The sequence below is a fragment of the Meles meles genome, chromosome 5 (genome assembly GCF_922984935.1).
Source record: "Meles meles chromosome 5, mMelMel3.1 paternal haplotype, whole genome shotgun sequence".
Lineage (NCBI taxonomy): Eukaryota > Metazoa > Chordata > Mammalia > Carnivora > Mustelidae > Meles > Meles meles.
The window spans coordinates 150,140,108-150,159,835 of record NC_060070.1 but is presented as its reverse complement, the minus strand read 5'-3'; the positions used below and the strand labels follow the sequence as shown (position 1 = coordinate 150,159,835).

The 19,728-nt window shown below is 45.7% G+C and overlaps 1 protein-coding gene across 6 annotated transcripts in view; it reads left to right on the top strand.

The window, feature by feature from the left end:
- RIPOR2 (RHO family interacting cell polarization regulator 2) overlaps window positions 1–19,728 on the top strand; it is a 226,434-nt gene that overhangs the window by 110,439 nt on the left and 96,267 nt on the right. Inside the window, exon 1 of one of the 6 annotated variants that reach the window (XM_046004527.1) lies at window positions 6,560–6,691. The exons of the other annotated variants lie outside the window; for them this stretch is intronic. Coding sequence (XP_045860483.1) covers window positions 6,631–6,691 — 61 coding nt within the window. The 5' untranslated portion in view covers window positions 6,560–6,630. Of the gene's footprint in view, window positions 1–6,559; window positions 6,692–19,728 lie in introns of those variants that run through there. 6 annotated transcript variants of the gene reach the window in all.

The window sequence follows — 19,728 nt, the reverse complement described above, 5'->3', positions numbered from 1 at the left end:
AGATCAAGCTCTGAAAGATGAGTGGATGTGTCCCTAGCTGGGAGGGTAGACAGGAGGTGGGAGCCATGTCAGGAAAGGTCTGGAGGATCCACAGCTGGAGAGCTGCCAGTGGCTCAGCTGTCCCTCATGTTTTCCGCGTATCAGAGTCCATGGCATGTGGTAAGTGAGGGTAAAGCTGGGGCTTGAGTCAGATCTCGGCTCCATCATGGGACACATGACCTTGGATGGGTCATTTTACTTCTTGGGCCTAGAAGTAAAACAAAGATAATAATACCAATTTCATAGGGTTGGTGTGAGAATTAAGTGAATCAAGGGACTTAAAATGATGCCTGGCATTATATAAGTGTTAGCTCTTAGTTATATACTTTCTCCATTTTGCCCATTTGGGGCATTTATATAAATGAAATCATACTATTTATATTTTTTTGAAATTTTTCTTAGTCAACAGTTTTTTTTTTTTTTTTTTAAGATTTTTTATTTAGGTGGGGAGGGGCAGAGAGAGAGAAGGAGAGGGAGAGAATCTCAAGCAGACTCCCCACTGAGCACAGAGCCCAACATGGGGCTTGATCCCAGGGCCCTGAGGTCATGACCTGAACCAAAACCAAGAGTCAGATGCCTAACCAACTGAGCCACCCAGGCACCCCAACAATGTGCTTTTGAAATTTATTCATATTGTTGGTTGCCCCTGTAGTTCATTAGTTTTCTGGCTTAGCTAACACACATCACGCATATACGCCTTATCTCTCTAAAATGAGTGTGAATTTTGGAGAGCAGGGACCATATCCTCTATCTTCCTTGGTTTCAAAGTGTTCTTAGTGGCATTAGGGGTTTGTTCTTAGAGACTGTTAGCTGAGTTTTTAGAATATCCAAATCAGAGAAGATGAGACTGAGGGGAACTTACCAAGGGTTGTTGAAATTTTGTACCAAGTACCATGACGACTCATTCTCTACCCCCACTGACACTTCAGTCAGAGAAATGGCCCCACACTGCCCTGTGAGAGGTTGCAGTTGGATAATTATGACCTCGTGTGTATAGTGTCCCCTGTGCTATGTCAATTCCCTTATGTGTATTAGTTCACTAAGGCTGCCATAACAAAGAACCCCAACCTGGATGCCTTCAATAGCTAAGATTTGTTGTCTCATGTTCTGGAGGCTAGAAGCCTCAGATCAAGATGTTGGTAAGGTTGGTTCCCTCGGGGCCAGGTGAGGGGAATCTGTTCCATGCTTCTTCTGTAGGTTTTGGGGGTTTGCTGGCCATCGTTGGCATTCCTTGACTTGTAGATCTCTACCATCATCTTCACGTGATGTTCCCCCTTGTGTGCATGTCTCTGTGCAAATCCCCCTTTTTTATAAGGACAATTTATATTGGAATTAGGGACTCACCCTAGTCAAGTATGACCTCACTTTCACCAATTACACCTGTAATGACCCTAGTTCCAGGCAAGATCACCTTCTGAGGTGCTGGGTTTAGGACCTCAACATATGAATTGTGGTGGGATTGAGGGGCCAAAATTAAGCCCGTAACAGGAAGATACAGAAAATAGGCCCACAGAGATCATGCTAAGTTGCTGATGTGGAAAGGCCCTGTTTTTAATTTTTAATTTTTCGAAGACTGTCAGGGTTAGCATGGTAACCTGGTGGCTCTGAGATGGGAGGAGATGGACATGGTAGAGATCCCAGGAGCCCTAGGGATGATATGGGGACCCAGGTCTTCTGAAGTCACCTCCTAAAACTGTTTTGACGAGAGGTAACAGGAAGCTCTGGAACTAGTCCAATCGGCCACTTGCCAGCTAAGTGCTCTTAGGGAAGTTACTTAAGCTCTCAGAGACCCATTGCTGCATCTGTGAAAGAACAGCATCCCCATCATGGGGCTATAAAGACTGAAGGGCATGGGGATGATGGGGGAAAAGTGCAGTAATGGTCAAAACTGACACCTTCCCTTCGTCCCAGCCAGTGTGAAACCAGATTTCCAGCATTTGGACCCGTTGTGTGTATATGTGTGTGATAAAAACAAATAACATAAATTTACCCTCTGAACAATTTTTTAAGCCCCGTTGACTGTATGTGCATTGTTGTGCAACAGATCTCTGGAACTTTCTCACCTTCCATGATGGAATCTCTACACCCGTCAAACAACAGCCCCCCCCCCCCGCCCCCCGCCCCTGGCCACCACATTCTTTTTGTTTCTCTGAGCTTGACTACTTTAGATGCGTCATAAGGGCAGTCACACAGTATTTGTCTTTTTGTGACTGGCTTATTTCATTTAGCATCATGTCCTCGGGGTTTATCCACGTTGTGACGTGTGACAGGACTTCTTTCTTTTATATGGATGAATAATGTTTATGGATGGATAATTGAATGGGTTATTGGATGGGTTATTAGGTGAATTATGGATGGATCCATTATGGAATGGATAAAGAAGGTGAGAGAGATATATATCTGTCTCACCTTCTTTTTTTTTTTAAGATTTTATTTATTTATTTGACAGAGAGAGATCACAAGTAGACAGAGAGGCAGGCAGAGAGAGAGAGAGGGAAGCAGGCTTGTTGCGGAGCAGAGAGCCCGATGCGGGACTCGATCCCAGGACCCTGAGATCATGACCTGAGCCGAAGGCAGCGGCTTAACCCACTGAGCCACCCAGGCGCCCTCTCTCACTTTCTTTATCCAAACATTGGCCAATGGACACTTAGCTTGCTACCGTATCTTGACTATTGTGAATAATGTTGCACTGAACATAGCAGAACGAGTATCAATTCAAGATTGTTTTCAATGCTTTTGGATCTATACCCAGAATTGGGATGGATGGATCACATGGCATCTGTTTTTAATTTTTTTTAAAGATTTTTATTAATTTATTTGACAGACAGAGATCACAACTAGGCAGAGAGGCAGGCAGAGAGAGAAAGAGGAGAAAGCAGGCTCTCTGCAGAGAGCCTGATGCGGGGCTCGATCCCAGGACCCTGAGATCATGACCTGAGCCGAAGGCAGAGGCTTAACCCACTGAGCCACCCAGGTGCCCCTGTTTTTAATTTTTAATTTTTCGAAGACTGTCCATACTGTTCCATGGTGGCCGTATCATCTTACGATTCAGATCCATTTTTATTAATTTAAGTAATTAAGTACAACCTTTGACCAGAAGATTCATTTGAGTGGGAATCAGGATGGGGGTTGGTGGCAGAAGGGAAGGAGGGAAACGCAGGAGAGCTAGAGAAGGCGTCCACTCCAGCTGTCTGCCTCTCAGGGTTTCTTCAGTGGAGGAGGGGCACTATTGGCCTTTGGGGCTGGACAGTTCCTTCTCTTGAGCCACTGTCCCATGCATTACAGGAAGCTTACCAAGGCATTAAGTACCAGTAATACCAGGCATTGTGCAACCCCAAATATTCACATATTTCCAAACTCCGCCCTAGGGACGGTCCCAGCCCTGGTTGAGGGAAGCTCTCTTTGGGAACCCCACAGCAACCAGAACAGGGGTAAGCCCATGCTGGTGCCTGAGTAGCCCTTCATGTCAGACGGACTTGAGAATTCCTCTGTTAGCTAGCATGCAGTGGGGAGGTACTCAAATCAGAACGCTGAAAGCCATTGGCAGAAAGGAGGGGGTAAGGGAAAAGTGGAGAAGGAATGTGGGTTTTTTCCACCAGTGAAACACCCAGCTGATAGTCCCTCCTGTGAGCCCCTTTGAGCGGGTTTGGAGTTGAGGACTTGTGCAGAAGTCATCCTGCCCTCTGAGTTGTCCTGAACTTACCTTTAGCTCTTTGTAATACAAAGATCTCCTCCTAAGGGTGGGGTTTCCCACATTTTTTTGAACGTGCACTATACGCACTAGCATGTTGACATGCTAGACTTGTACAACTGAGCCAGAGTACCTAAGTAATAGAATATGTGTGAGTTGGGGCTCCTGGGTGGCTCAGTGGGTTAAAGCCTCTGCCTTCAGCTCAGGTCATGATCTCAGGGTCCTGGGATCGAGCCCCGCATCGGGCTCTCTGCTTGGCAGAGAGCCTGCTTTCCTCCTCTCTCCCTTCCTGCCTCTCTGCCTACTTGTAATCTCTGTCTGTTAAATAAATAAATAAAATCTTAAAAAAAAAGAAAAGAATATGTGTGAGTTTCCCCATATATACATGCCAGTCCCTACCCCCAGCCCCTAACACAGTGAGTGAAGCTTCCTGTGCTCACCCCAGGGAGAGATGGTGTTTTTAAGAGCTAGGTTCCTGTCTCCTTACTTGTAAGGTGTAATAAAATGTTCTTTGCTTCCAAGACTTCCTTTGGTTGTGTTCAGTTTAATGCCCTGCAAGCAACAAACCCCTTGAGCTTGGTTACACGTTGTCACGGCTAGACTTTTGCAGCCCCATTTTTCCGTACTCTCCCCTGGGGGAAGCTGGTTGGCATGATGTCAAGGGTGTGGTCGATAGAGGAGGAGACAGGTTCTGAGGTTGCAGAGTGGTGGTCTCTCCAACGCGCTCAGTAAGACCATGAGAAACCACCACATACCTATGAGAACGGCCAAAGTCTAGAAGGCTATGAATACCAAGTGTCACCGAGGCTGTGGAGCGACGGGAATGGTCGCTCACGGCTGGTGGGAACACAAAATGGCACAGCCACTTTGGAAGACAGTTTGGCAGCTGCCTACAAAACTTAACATAGTCTTACCATCGCAATCAGCAATTGTGCTTCTTGGTATTTACCCAAGGGAGTTGACAAATTATATCCACACCCATGCCTGCGCACGGATGTTTCTGGCTGCTTTATTTGTAATTGCCAGAACCCGAAGCAACTGAAACGTCCTTCCAGACATTTCGATAGAGAGACTGTGGTCCATACGGACAGGGGAGTATTAATCAGTGCTAAAAAGAAATGACCTCGCGGGCCATGAAAAGATGTAGAAGAAATTTAAATGCATATTACTAAGTGAAACGAACCTGAGAAGTCTGTATTCTGTATGATTCCAACTATATGACATTCTGGAAAAGGCAGAATATGGAGACAGTTAAAAAAGATGAGCGGTTGCCAGGAGGTGGGAGGGAGGGATGGATGAGGAGAGAGAGCACAGAGGGTTTTTAGGGCACTGAGACTAATTTGTATGATGCTATAATGGTGGACACACGTCATTAAACATTTGTCACAATCCTTAGAGTGTACAACACCGAGAGTGAGCCCTAAGGCAGAGTATGAATTCTGAGTGATTACGATGTGCCGGCGTAAGTCCGTCCGTTGTAATAAACACACCTGTCTGATGGAGGCTGCTGGGGGCGGGGAGGGGCTGCCTAACGGGAGAGGCTGTGCCTGCGGATGCTCAGACAACGTGTGGGAAAACTCTTACTTCCTCCCAAGTTCACTGTGAACCTAAAACTGCTCTAAAAAAGAAAGCCTATGAAAAATATCTATTTGGGGGCGCACTGGGTGACTCGGTTAAGCATTTGCTTTCAGCTCGGATCATGATCTCAGGGTCCTGGGATTGAGTCCCACATTGGGCTCCCTGCTCAGCGAGGAGTCTGCTTCTCCTTCTGCCCTTCACCTGCTCTCGTGAGCTCTCTCACTCTCTCTCTCTCAAATAAATAAAATATATATATGTTTATAAATATATATAATATATAAATATATATATTAAATATATATATATATTTTTAACCCCCTACTCAGTAAATAAAGTTGCCAGAAGTCAGTATGAGGGACAATCCCTCTATTAGCTTTGTCTGAGCTTCTGACCCCCTGTGAGGTCTTTACAACACAACAGAGAGCTCTGGGAGCCCCCAGATGAAGCTGCAGCCCCAGTCCAAGACTGGGGTTTAGCGCCCATTGGGAACCTAGGGCACTCTGGGTAGTTCTATATGGGAGCGCCGCCCTGTTCTCCTGGGAAAGCTTACTGGTTGGTGACTCCTCCCTCTGGGAGGAGCCTCTTTTGGTGTCCCTTCTCTTCCTTCTATGCTAGTGATGGTCTGAGGACCCAGTCAGAGTGAAATGGAAGTTGTTTGACCCAAACAAGTTATCTGCTGCTTGGCCATTGATGAGCCGAGCTCTTAACAACCTACACACGCCCTGAACTTGGTTTAAAGATTCGGTAGAGTTCTTCCTCCTCAAACCCAAGATGTTTGCCAGACTGCCGAACTAGAAGCTCACTAGAAGTTCGGTTCCCCCAGATGCCTCCTCTGTGTGGCTTAGTGACTGTTCGAGCTTTCAGAGAAATGGTCGTGGAAGCAGATAAGAGGCATGGGAACGGTCCCCTTCCTTCCAGTGCTACCGGTAGTGTTCAAATCCATAAGAAAGTTAAAAGCCTGACTTCCTCTTTAAGAGAATCTTGAAAGCTATAGCTTTGAAAGAATTCATTGCACTCGGACTTTATAGTGGTATCGGTGTTCAGGTCAAACCTGATCTGCAGCCCCCTTCCCCCCAAATTCTTTCTTCTCTGGGGCAAGAATTAGCCCCACGTGGAATGCACTCTTAGAAAGGCTCCGGGAGCTTATTCATATGAATGAAGCTGCGGAGGCGGAAGTTGCCTCCCCAAGGGCTTTCACAACCTACAGCCCCAGCCCAGCCCAGCCCAGCCCAGGGAGAGGAAACTGCCCCGGGGAGCACTGTTGTCAGTGGGGACTGTCGTGGCCACCCTCCTGCTGTGGCCTGTGGACTGCCTTCTCCAAGATGCAGTATCTGGACCCTGAGGAGCTCCTGGGCGAGGAAGAGGATGATATTTTTGGTGAAGGTAAATGTCTTTCTGGCAGAAGCTGTTCTGGTCAACTTTGCTTAGCTTTGAAACCTTTGCCCAGCTGGGGTATTTTGAAAGCATCCTGGTGGTTGTAGGCATCAATCTAGGCACCAAGGAATATAAGGCAAAGCAGGACACAAGGGAGTTGAATGGTTCCTCCAAATCTCTTCTTCTTTTTAAGTCATGACTAGATAAATGTTTAGGTTAGGAAATGAGTGCTCAATTATTCCCCTTGTCCTTCTTCCGTGCTCTCTTGTCTAGCACATCAAGGGAAGCCTGTCATGGTGCTTTGCACACAGCAGAGCTGCTAGGGTAACAGACGGACAAATGGGCCAGGGATGGTTCTCCATGGGACCATACTGCTTTCAGTGGCACTAGCTGCCTCTCCTCCGTCTCCCTTTCCATTTGGGTCTTTTTCTCTTCCTTGGAGGTATTTGGCACCCCAACTCCCCATGCCCTCCTCCTTTTCTTCCCGCTGGGATGCCAGCTTCTGATACCCACTGGCATCATGGACTTTTCCCTTCTTACTCTGCAGTCCTTCCCCAAGCAGACCTGTGAGCTGGGGTTTGGCGGGAAGGGCTGTGATTTTCAGTGGCTAATCTAGTAACCTACAGATGTCTTGGTCAAATGCTGCCCATGAGAAGGGACCACAGGCAAAAGAGCTTTTCTAGAACTTGAAATTGTCTAAATAAATGGTAAGCTGGGCTCAGGGACCTCATCACTTAGGTTGATTTCCACAAGAAACCATAGCTGGTAAGGTTTTGAAAACTCTATCAAGTAGTTTTGTTTTTTTAAAGCACTAGCAAAATTTTGAGTGACCACTCAAGTAATACAAACCCAGTGAAGAAAATTGCGGAGTGTAGCGTAGTAAGATTCCTTTGCGACTTGGTCATCTAGGTTGTACCCGCTACCAATGTTTCGATGTCTTTCTAGTATTTTGTTCTAGCCTCAGAAATATTTAAAATCATAATGTGAAGTTTTATCATCACCGAGATCAAGTTTAAGAATACTTATTCGGGCTTCCTTGGTGTTTGCCAAATTCTCAATCTGTTGCTTTCCTTTGACGAGAGGTATTTAGAGCCATTCAAAGTTTGACTTGAGATATTTACTCCCTGCACGACTTTAAAAATGTTTACAGCTATGAAGATAAGCTTAGAATGGACAATCTGGTGATTTTTCACCCAGCTCCCAAAATGCCCAGATCACCTTTCTTTCCCCCAAAGCGATTCTGTGTCTGATGATGGTGCTAAAGAGCGCCATCTATAGGCCGATGCGCCTCATTACGGTTTAGTTGTGGCCCCACCCTCGGGAAGAGTTAAGACCTGAGTAATGCAGGCTAGGGGAACCTGTAGGATGTCTCCCAGGAGCATTCCTGATGATTTAGGGGATTATTTCAACCTCAGCGGGCAAGGTGAAGAGTCAGGTAGGGAGTCAGACAAGATGCAGATTGAAATTCTTATGTGCCGCGAACTCCTTTTGTGAACTCCTTTTGTGACTTGCTCAGGTTACTTAACTAGAGACACAAACCCTCTTTTCCCAGTCTGATGTGGGACAGTAATACCTGTTGGGTCATACAGGTCTCCTTCACGACAGATTTGTAATATCTACGTTGCAGTTCACATGTGATATGCTTTATACTTTCTGGGCTGCATTTCTCCTGGAGCTTACTCTCCAGAGCTGAGCGAAAGAATCCTTCTAAGTCCAACAGACGGTGTGTTTTCATTGGGTTCTCTGAGTTCTGGCTCACATTTGTCATTTTCCGCGAGCGCTGTCTGGCTGGTGCTTCATTTAAACAAGTTCTGTTGGGGGTGACAGTCAAGCATTTCAGCAATGGAATTAACATTGCCCGGGCTTTGCCTTTAAATCATGCTGTGACTGTGAGCAGATTAGTTCGTCGTTCTGTGCCTCAGTTTACTCACTTATAAACTGGACTACAAGCCTCCCAGGCGGTGTGGAGATAAATGTTGTTCCAGGGAAGGGTTTAGAATAATACCTACAACATAGTTAAGTGCTCGGTAAGTAACAGCACTTATTTACGGAACTTCAGCTTCATAAACCGCCATTCAGAGGTATGAGGTGGTGAAAACGCATCAGACAAGTTGTTGGCAGCGTCTTTGGAGCGCTGAGCCTGTTGTCATGTGGTGTAGGGCCCTGGGCAAGTCGTGTCATCTCTTTGAGCCTCTCCTTTCATCTAGAACAAGAGGGTGATTAGACATTCTGTAAGATTTCATTTAAAAAATTCCAGCATTCTATTATTTAATCTTTTCTGCACGGTGGCTTGGATTTACCTACAGGAATCCATGCTTGCTCTATGTTTCATCCGTGCTTTTTGCTCCCTTAACACGCCTCGGAGAGCAGAAAGCTTTTGGTACAATGAGTTTTCTCTGACATAATGGAAGGAAAATGCCCAGGAGCTTGTTACTAAGGCAACCATATTTCCTCTCAGTGGACACATTTTTAAAGAACCCTTTCCCCCTAAAGGAACACAAATTTAGAATTTAGGTCCATTTGCTTACAAGTATATATAAGTTCATTTAGGTTTATGGACCACATAGAGATCTGGGGAGGGAAAAAAATGAGTCGTGCTCACAATATTTTTTTAACTGCCTTTCTGAGATCCTGTTTGCTTCAGGTATTGTTTTCTGTGGTTAAAGAAAATGCTAAGGTCACAGAATTAAGAGGCACTGGTGTGCCCCTCCTTTCTTGTTCTAGGGGAGAGTTGCAAATGGTTAGTGAGAGAGAGAAGCAGCTCTCCACCTATCCTCCAGAAGTCCTGATATTTATTCTCCCCTCTCCCCTCCCCTCCCCCCCAATCACACACACACACAGCACCCTGGGTTTGCTTTCCAAATAACTCCAACATCATCAGGCCATCCAAAACATGGTTGCTCTCAGGTAGACTTTATTCTTTCTTGGGAAATTGATTGATCAGATTACCAAGGTAAGGAAAAATTAGTCATTGGAATGAGATGCTCTTTTCCCGTCATTATTTCAAATGTATCAAATTAAAGGGCTTCATCTGTTCTATCCCTGTGCCTTCTTGACAGTTAGCGTGGCGTACGTGAGTAGAGGTAGCTGGGTGGACGGTAAGAGTAATGATAGCTATAACAATTGTGGTGGTGATCAGACTCTTAACAGAAAACAGTGTCGTGCCCACCGAAGGCCCTCAGCCAGCTTTCAGGAACAGAACAGAGCATGTGTGTGGGAGGAACCAGTTCCCCTGGTGGCAGTCAGTTGCTGGTTCAGCAGCCGAAAATGACTCCTTGGCACTGGTTAAAACTGCTTCTTTGCTCAAAGCCACAAGTCACTGCCCCATTTTCAGCCCCACTCAGTGCTCTCTCATTAAGTCAATGGTTAGAATAATAACGCACCAAGAGTTCACAGTTAGGAGTACAGAGCATTTCTTGGGTTCCTCTAGTCCCTGGAAACTCACCTGCCTTGTAAGGCCTTGCTTCTAGAAAGGCCACAGGACACGGCAAAGCTTTCGTAGGACCTTCGAATGTTCCCCGGGGCTGGTACAATGCAGCACAGCAAGCGAATACTTGCGTTGTGGGCCACCGTGTCTGTGAACGCTGTTTCAACCTCCCCAAAGGAGGAGAACCCTCCGGGCTGCGGATGAATGGGCAAAAGGGAGAGCGTTCAACCAGCAGCTGTGCGTCACTCTTGGACAGACCAGCAGACACTTGGGAAAAAATACCACTCGCTTTGAACCAAACCTTCCTCATTTCCCCAGGCCAAGTAAATTAGCATGTTCGACCATTCAAGAGAAATTTCTGTTTAGAGCAAGAAAATTGCAAAAGATTTACCAAAGGAAAAAAACCAGAGAACTGTAAGTAGAAGGGATGCTCACTTTCTGTCTCTACTGCTTATGAAGCCAAGAAAGAGATTTTTTTAAAAGATTTTATTTATTTATTTGACAGACAGAGATCACAAGCAGGCAGAGAGGCAGGCAGAGAGAGGGAGGGAATCAGGCTCCCTGATGAGCAGAGAGCCCGATTGGGGGCTCGATCCCAGGACCCTGGGATCATGACCCAAGCTGAAGCCAGAGGCTTTAACCCACTGAGCCACCTGGGCGCCCCTAGGAAGAGATTTTTTTAATAGGGAAACAATTATGCAGTCTAATCTGGCCTATTTTGTTGTTTCCTGAACTACTTGTGCCCTTCCCAAAGTTAAAAGAAGAAGAGATTAAAGAGTTTTTGTTTGACTATAGTACACTTTATACCTTATAAGTATAATAATTGGTATTTAGCTATGTTGGACCTTTCTCCAAAAATCCATATCTCGGGTTCTCAAGTGCCCCCAAGTAATGGCATTGGAAAATGGTCAGGAAGAGCTGCCCTAGTTTCCTGAGTTAAGAACAGTTGGTCCCTCTTTGCTCTCGTGATTTGCCAAGATTGCTTGGATCAGCTTCACCCCTCGGAGTCCTGGAGAAATGCTCTGCTTGGAACTTGTTTTCCCTCCTTTGTCTCAGGTTATGGAGCAGACACAGACCTCCCGGCAGTAATTCATGCCTCTGTGACCTATGTCTTGGATGACTGCAAAACATTCCCTTCCCATAGATGTCTAGGAAGCTTTCTTTGCTGGTGCCAAAGAGATGGTGTCATATCAGGGGCACAAACTAAAATAGCACGTTGCACTAAAGCTATGTGGGCTGTTTTAACCACGAGTTCCCCCCTTCACCCCCCTCCCGATTTATGGCCTCCAATGACCTCAGGGTGACCTATTTCGATCAGGCCAAAGCCAAGGGGCCCAGTAGCATAAATAAAGCATTTTAAATGCTTATCTCATATCTTTATGAGCAGCCAGCCAAGTCCTTTTAGGAATGGTATAAGACGTACTCGAGCATGTCTTTTATAGGACATAAGAATGAAAATTATAAGCACACCCATTTATGTGTGGTCCAAAAAAAAAAAAAAAATGATTTTAAGCAAAAGAAATGTGGTTGTTACGAACAAAACAGAGAAACTGGTAGCCTCCCCCTCCCCCTTGATGGAAGTCACTTCACTTAAGTCAGCGTATGTGTTAGAGCTGTGGCTTCCCCAGCGGACGGCCCCTCACGTGTCCTAGTGCGCTCAGCCAGTGTCAGCTTCTTCAACTTCTCATTTATTTTTGGATGGCTAAATTTTGCCTATTGATTGTTTGCCAAACAGCTGCGACATTCAACAGCGATGTTTGTGATTCAGTGGGTTTCAGAAGAATTTTAAAGAAGAAAAATGTATTAGCTGAGCCAAATGGAAATGACTATTTCCACTACCAGAAGAAGGACAGAGAAGGGTTAGGGAGGATTAAAAAAAAAATAGTGACTGGTCTTGGCAAGTAAAATGGAGAGAAGAAAGTGAAACCAAAAAATGCAGGTGCTGGTGGGATTTTTTTTTTTTTAAGATTTTATTTATTTGAAAGAGATATGCAAATGAGGGGAGAGGGGATCAAACCTGAGCTGAAGGCATATGCTTAACCAACTGAGCCCCCCAGGCGCCCAGGTGCTGGTGGGATATTGTACGTACTCTGTATGTTCCAGAGTATCCTGGCGCCTGGCTTCTGGGGAGCCTGAGATGTGAATGAGCCTGGATGACCAGGAAAGGGAGGATTCCCTAGCAGGCGTCAGCCCTAGAGCGAGGGAGGGATCGGATGAGAATGTGAAGTGTTCAGTCCTTGTTGGTAGATATACCAGGTCATTTAATGTATCTCATAGGGCATCTAGAATTTCCCTTCCAGGAAAAAACAATCTATTTGATCATTTTTAGATATTTTTAAGAGAAAGATTTTGACCTATGCTGGGATAGCAAAAGGCAGGTATAATGGCCAGTTTTACTCTGGAAGACAAATTAAAAATAATTTATATTACCATCACTCTCATGTGAACTTTCCACATGTTACACTTTTCCATACTTTACCTCCCTGAGCAAATGCTTCAGGCAGAAGACCCAGAAAGATCAATGATGGATACAGAGTAAGAATTTGAGAGAGGAAGAAGACACTGTGTCGCCTTTATAAAGATCGTCAGTAATAGATAACCTAGCAAACAGAAAAAGATCTGGTATTTCATCCTCTGCTGAATAATGAGGTGTAGCCCTGGGAAATAAACATTTCTGAATAAAAGAACAGGTTGCTGCCTTCTGCAGTGATGAGATTATGGCGCTGTCTTTTCAGTGTAATGTTTTCCTTCCTAGTCTTTGGATCACTGGGGGTTAAAAGTCTCAGTATACTATGCCACTCAAACAGCAACAGCGGGAAACCAGCTGGACCCTCCTCCCTCTCAGCTTCACTCTAAACCATCCATTCAGTGTAAGATGTAATGAGCTAAAAACAGGAAGCGAATACCTTGACTTCCAACTCACAAGTGGAGTCAGCTGGTTGAGCAGTTGAATAGAATTTTTTTTCTCTATAAATTGGCATTTAGGAAACTCTGAGAGGGAGCAAATATGAAAATATTTTCTACGGTGGGATTTTTCTTCCTATTTATATCAGCACAACGAACTGATTAGAATGGTATGTGAAGAAAAGTATGTCAGAGAATCAGATATGCAGATGTAACTTGTGGAAGACACTTTTAACCACTTTCAGATAAATTATGTGATGAAATATTAGGAAAAACAAACTCTTCTTCAATTTCTGGTTTATATACTGAGGGGTACCAAGGATGTCTTCCGGGGGTGGGGCAAACTTCAGCCCCTGGTTCATCTCCATTAGTATCCCTAAAAAATGAAACATAAGTTAGAATTTTAACTTCTAATAGAAAACATGATTAAAAAAAGCTTTTTCAGAAAACACAGCTATTTTAAATGATCTGCATTCTGTGTACAAAGTTGTATGTTTGCTCTCAAACAGCTCCTAGCAAAGAGCCAAACTCCTTCTCCAGCCATGTTGCTATACCAAGTACTTTGCTTACAAAAATTCTAGAGCTACCATTGTTTCTAAATGTTTGATTGTTACCATTCAGACTTCCAAACTGAGGGAAGGTAGTATAGTAGAATGAGCATAATATTTGGACTCAAAAGATCGATATCAATTTATTCATAGTTTGACTTTAGGAAAGTTAGCTAACCCCTCAGAAGCTTCATTTCCTTCTTTCATGTGGGGATGATGACAATTATGGTGATAACGATGTTGGGGTGGTGGTGGTAATGGTAATAGCGATGATGATGGGGTCATGTGGTGGTGATGGTGGTGGTGAAGGTCATGTGGTCATGGTGGTCATGGTGATGATGGTGGTGGTCACAGTGGTCATGGTGGTTGTCATGGTCATGACATATCATGTCCTGAGAGTCATGGCAGTGTCATGTCATGTCATGAGAGTGGTCATGGCAGTGATGGTCATGGTGGTGGTGATGATGATGGTGGTCATGGTTGTGGTCTTGGTGATGATGATGGTGGTCATGGTTGTGGTCTTGGTGATGATGATGGTGGTCATGGTTATGGTCTTGGTGATGATGATGGTGGTCATGGTTGTGTGGTCTTGGTGATGATGATGGTGGTCATGATGGTGGTGATGATGGTGGTCATGATTGTGGTCTTGGTGATGATGATGGTGGTCATGGTTGTGGTCTTGGTGATGATGATGGTGGTCATGGTGGTGGTCTTGGTGATGATGATGGTGGTCATGGTGGTGGTGATGATGGTGGTCATGGTTGTGGTCTTGGTGATGATGATGGTGGTCATGGTGGTGGTGATGATGGTGGTCATGGTTGTGGTCTTGGTGATGATGATGGTGGTCATGGTTATGGTCTTGGTGATGATGATGGTGGTCATGGTTGTGGTCTTGGTGATGATGATGGTGGTCATGGTGGTGGTGATGATGGTGGTCATGGTTGTGGTCTTGGTGATGATGATGGTGGTCATGGTGGTGGTGATGATGGTGGTCATGGTTGTGGTGATGATGGTGGTGGTCATGGTGGTGGTCGCCTCCTGAGAAAATTTCTGTGAAGTTAAAGGGGATAATGTTGAGGTAATGGAAAACCATTAAGGGCCTACTATGTAAATGTCAGATATTATCAAACTGATTTTCTCAGCTACCCCAGCCTCCCCCGTCTATACAATTACCCTTTCCTCCTCTTGACCTGTGACCAACAAAGACACAAGCTGATGAGAGCAGAGTTATCTAGACTGTTCATTCCACATGCTTTCCTGGGAATAGAAAGGTGTTTCTGGCTCACAAATGAAAAAGCCTGGCTTCTCTCTGATGTCCACCACGTGACCAAGGCAGGGCTCAGAATAACCCCATCATTTGGCACAAAATAAGTATGTGATTTCCTACCCATTTTTTCTGGTTCGCCAATCTGGTCTCCCTCTGAAAATTAATTTGAGTATTGAAGAGTATATACGCTAAGGCAGTTTTCTTATGGAGAGAGTCCCCTCGCCTTGGTCAGGAATTCTGGAGGTCAGGAACCACGTCTCTAACAGCATCTGTGATGACCTACAGCCCCTATTTCCTGGGTAAATACTTGCGGTAAACATACCACAGTTACTGCCTCCCCCGTCTCAGTCATCTGAGAAAGGCTAGGCTTTCTATAGCTGTTAAAACATTTCTAATCTAAAGATAACCCCCAATGAAATTTGAATTATACACATGTCACAATACTTTAGGACAGCAGTTAGGATTGTAAACGAAGCTTCGACAACAAACGTCCTCTCTCCTGGTGTTCTGTTTGGTTTTTACTTCCACTGCTTCTTAAAACATTTTCAATGATAGAAGCCTCCTGGAGGAAATTGTGGTTATCTATTTGTGTATACATTTTTGTAAATACAGTAACATACACACACGTACAGGAAGACAAGCAGTAGCTCAGTTGCTTAAGAGTAATCCTGCGTGGGGCAGAGAACAAGTAGATGGGATTGACCTGCTGGGAACGAATCAACACGTTTTGGTAGAGCCCCACTCCGTGGGAGTTGTGACTGCTGCACGTAACTGGTCAGTTAGGGTAGAAGCTGTACCAGCTGTGGCAGGGGCGAGTGGCAGCGGATTGACCCAAATCCTCCCCTCTCCTGGAGACGCAATTGATGGTGGTGGGTTAGGAGCATCACCGTTTGTATGAGAAAAGACAGCACAACCTCTGGCTGTTTACAACGCGGCTACAGCGCGGAGGATGTAAAACGCCCTGTGTGTCCTCCTAACCGTGATGGTACTCCAGCTTTTACAACCTCCCAGGCACTGCTGAGAAGGGCAGGCTGTGAGTCAGTGGCTCTCTGCCCTCTCTTGACCTAGCCGGGAGTTGTCAGCAAACCGTGGCCCGTGGGCCAGTCCCAGCCCGGAGGCTGTTTTTGTTCATAGCCTGCAAGATGGGAATGGTTTTTACAGGTTAACATTTGCAATTGATTTGGTGATGGGGTACAGTAAACCTTGAACACCGACTATGCAAAGTGTTCTCCCAAAGAAAAAGAATTCCATCCTTCTCCCAAGCCGACCAGGATTACTGAAAAAGAGAAAGTGCTTGATTATATTTTAAATTTTGTCAATAAAAGTAGGTGAAAGTTTCTTTTCTCTCTTGTTATATGGAGGTATCAATGTAATTTCCTTGTTTGTGCCTCTTTGGTCTAAAATATTTGCTGTCTGGCTTTTTCTAGAGAAAGTCTGCTGACCCGGGAGCTACATTATCAAATTCCAAATCATTTTGCCTCTTGCTGTCATTGAGAATTTCTTAACCATCTCTCCCTCCAGCTCTTCCCCTTTACACATCGGCTGGGAGAGTCTTATTAAGTCCCCATTTAAGAGAACATTTATCACCCTTTTATCGTTTTAAATTACTCATTTTAAGAGAATACATGTCACCCACTTAGGGTTTTCTTTGTGATTACAGATACTTCTCGAACTACCAAGCCTGATAAAACAGCCTCTTGAGGGCACCCAAGATGGATAAGTTTTATTACCCTTCAGTCTTTTCATCCTTTCATGTTCATAAAGTGAATAAATTGTTTTCTATGCAGCAAAAAAAGAGAGAGAGAGAATACACGTCACCATATGACATGGCTGTGTAATACCAACTGGAACGATGAGGAACATCTGTGGTCCAAGACAAAACCAAAGACAGCAGAGTGCGCTGGGCTGGGGAGGCCGGACAAGGAAAGCCACATCATTTAAGGGGAGACAGAGTGGGACTAGGGACCCCCAGGCCGCCAGTGAATGAGTTGAAAGAAGGCACACAGGGTGTGTCCAGAGTCCTTTTTCCACCCACATCTCTGCCTCAGCTCCAGGAATTTCCCTCTCCATTTGACTCTTTGGGGTGACAGGTGTCCGAGGTCTGAAGTCCTTGGGAACTCGTGGTAAGGAACCACTGAGGTGCGAGCGTGACTCCAGTCTTCTTCTCAGCTCTTCCACACACAGCACCCCAAGTCTCCCGATTCACCGTGGGGTGACGGTGGCCTCGGGGGGAATCACCCAGAGAAACCACACATGGAAACACATCACCCTTGTATGAGAAGATTACGTGGGATTAGCAGAGCTCTGATCACCCCAAGACAGAGCGGGCTCTTGCCCACTGCCCTTCGCCTGCAGTGCAGACCGGTGCATGTCCACTTAGCCTGCGTGTTAATTCGAGGGCAAGGAAGCCTTTTCCAAACAGGCACAAAGGAATGAGTGAGAAGCACCGCGCCACACACGCTTACGCACAGTTAGCGGGGGCCGCTTGGCTCCTGGTTGCTAAGCGTTAGAAACAGCAGGAATGTTTAGCTCTCTGGGGCATCTCTGAGTGGTTTTAACTTGCTGGAGGGGGAAATATCGTGTTGTCAAAAGGAGTCAGGGAGCCATTGTCTGCTCTTGGTGAGAATGTAAAATGGCACAGCCACTCTGGAAAACAGTCAGAAATGAAAAACAGAACTATCATATGATCCAGAAATTCCGCCTCTGGGTATATATTCAGAAGAATCAAAAGCAGGGTCTTGAATAGATACTTGTACGGCCGAGTTTACAGCAGCAGCATTCACAGCAGTTGAAAGGGGCAAAACAACCCAGTTGCCCACCGATGGCCAAATGGGCAAGCAAAATGTGGTCCCTACATACACTGGAATATTCTTCAGTCAGAAAGAAAGAAGGAAATTCTGACACTTGCTATAACACGGAGGGACGGGAGGTCATTAAACTCGGTGGAAGAAGTCAGTTATGAAAAGGAAACAAAAAACATCCCCAAATACTGTATGATTCCACCTACACGAAGTAGCTGAGGTAGTCAAATGTCTGGAAACAGAAAACAGAAAGAAGGCTTGGGAAGGGGGGTAATTGGGAGTTGTTGGTTAAGGGTACAGAGTCTTAGTTTTGCAAGATGAAGAGAGCTCTGGAGATTGGTGGTAAAACAGTGAATGGATTTAACCCTCTGAACCATACACAAGATTTATTAAGATGGTAATTCTTACGCATATATATATATCCACGTTTTTAAAAAAGAGGAATAACTACACTCAGACAAACAGAAAGTACCAGGCATTCCTGAAAGTCTGTACAATAGTTACTTTTTCTCGAACCATATAAATGTCACAGGAGGGAACTGAATTTCCATGAGAGAGAGAAATGGCTGATTGTGACCGTGGCTGGACTTAGCCCACACAATCTTAGAAAGACTGTTCTTCGCAACAGAACGCAGGAGTTAGGGGTGGGAACTCTGCCGACCACTTTCTGCCTGGCTGGGAATCAGTTTTTAGAATCGTTGCATAAATGTTTTGAGATGAGCACTTACTGGGGGTCTTCTAGAAAGAAGTAAAATCGTCAGAAAAGAGCCACTTCAGGAGCTTATGAACTATTTAAGGATATGAGATTTACTTTATCTTTCATTTAAAGAAAACTTATTGGGGCGCCTGGGTGGCTCCGTCGGTTAAGCCTCCGCCTTCAGCTCAGGTCATGATCTCAGGGTCCTGGGATCGAGCCCCGCATCAGGCTCTCTGCTCAGCGGGGGGCCTGCTTCTTCTGCCTCTGCCTGCTTGTGCCCTCCCTCTCTCTCTCACTCTCAAATAGAATCTTAAGAAAGGAAAGAAGGAAGGAAGAAAAGAAAAGAAAAAAGAAAAGAAAAGAAAACTTACTGAATGTCTACCATGTGCTCGGTTCGATTCTATTCAGTTCCTGGGACCCAAGGTGACGGCCACATGGCCCTAGTCCTTGTGAAGTTCTATTGCCTCGGAGGGGGACAGACAGTAGACAAGAACAGGCTGTGTCTGATGGAAGGACGGGTTTTGGAGAAAAGTGCAGGGTGAGAAGGGTAGGACATGTGGCTGGGGAAGGTTTTGCTGACAGATAGCCAGACTCTTGCTGGTTCTGTAGGTCTCTGACCTGGACTTCTGGGGGAGAATGTTCCAGGAAGAGCCAGAGGCTGGTGTGTGCAAGCAGAGAGGGGTGCATGATGAGAACCAAGAGGTTTCGGGGGGGGGCGGGGTCCAGTCCTTACAAAGCCCTACAGGCCATGGTAAGGATTTGAGGTTTTGCTCCCTGGGTGATGGGAAGACCCTGGTGGGTGTTGAGCCCAGTGACATAACCTGCTTTGCCTTTCCAAAGGATGCTTCTGAGTGTTGTCTTGAAAGTAAAGTTGTGGTGGGGGGACATGTAGGGCAAAGGCAGGGAGGCCATTTGGGAGACTTGCTATTCCAGGAGGGAGCGGATGAGGCCCTTCCCAGGCCTGACACTGTTAATTCTGGAAGTAAGCGGTGGGTTCTGGAAGTAAGCGATGGGGTGGGGGGAGTTGCCAAGGGTAACTCTTCAGCCCAAGCATCTAGATGCTTCGGCCCAAGCATCTAGAAGGCTGACATGGCTCTTTTCTGAGATGAGGAGGGCTGCTGGAGGTTGGGGGTTGGCGGTGGGGAGGCGTGTGGCCATGACGGGGAATCAGGAGTACGGTTCAGACCGCTACGTTTGCAGGATAGGTGCACCCGGTGGCCAACTTCACGGAGTCCCACTCTGAGCAGCCACAACAGTGGGCACGCGGGAATTATCTGTGGCACATACATCAGTGAAAATTATGCACGGATACAGCTCTAGCTTGTGGGGATTGAACTGTATGACTTAGATGGGCTGTTCCATAAATCCGGGCACTCGAGACTGCAGGGCGGACTAAAGGGAG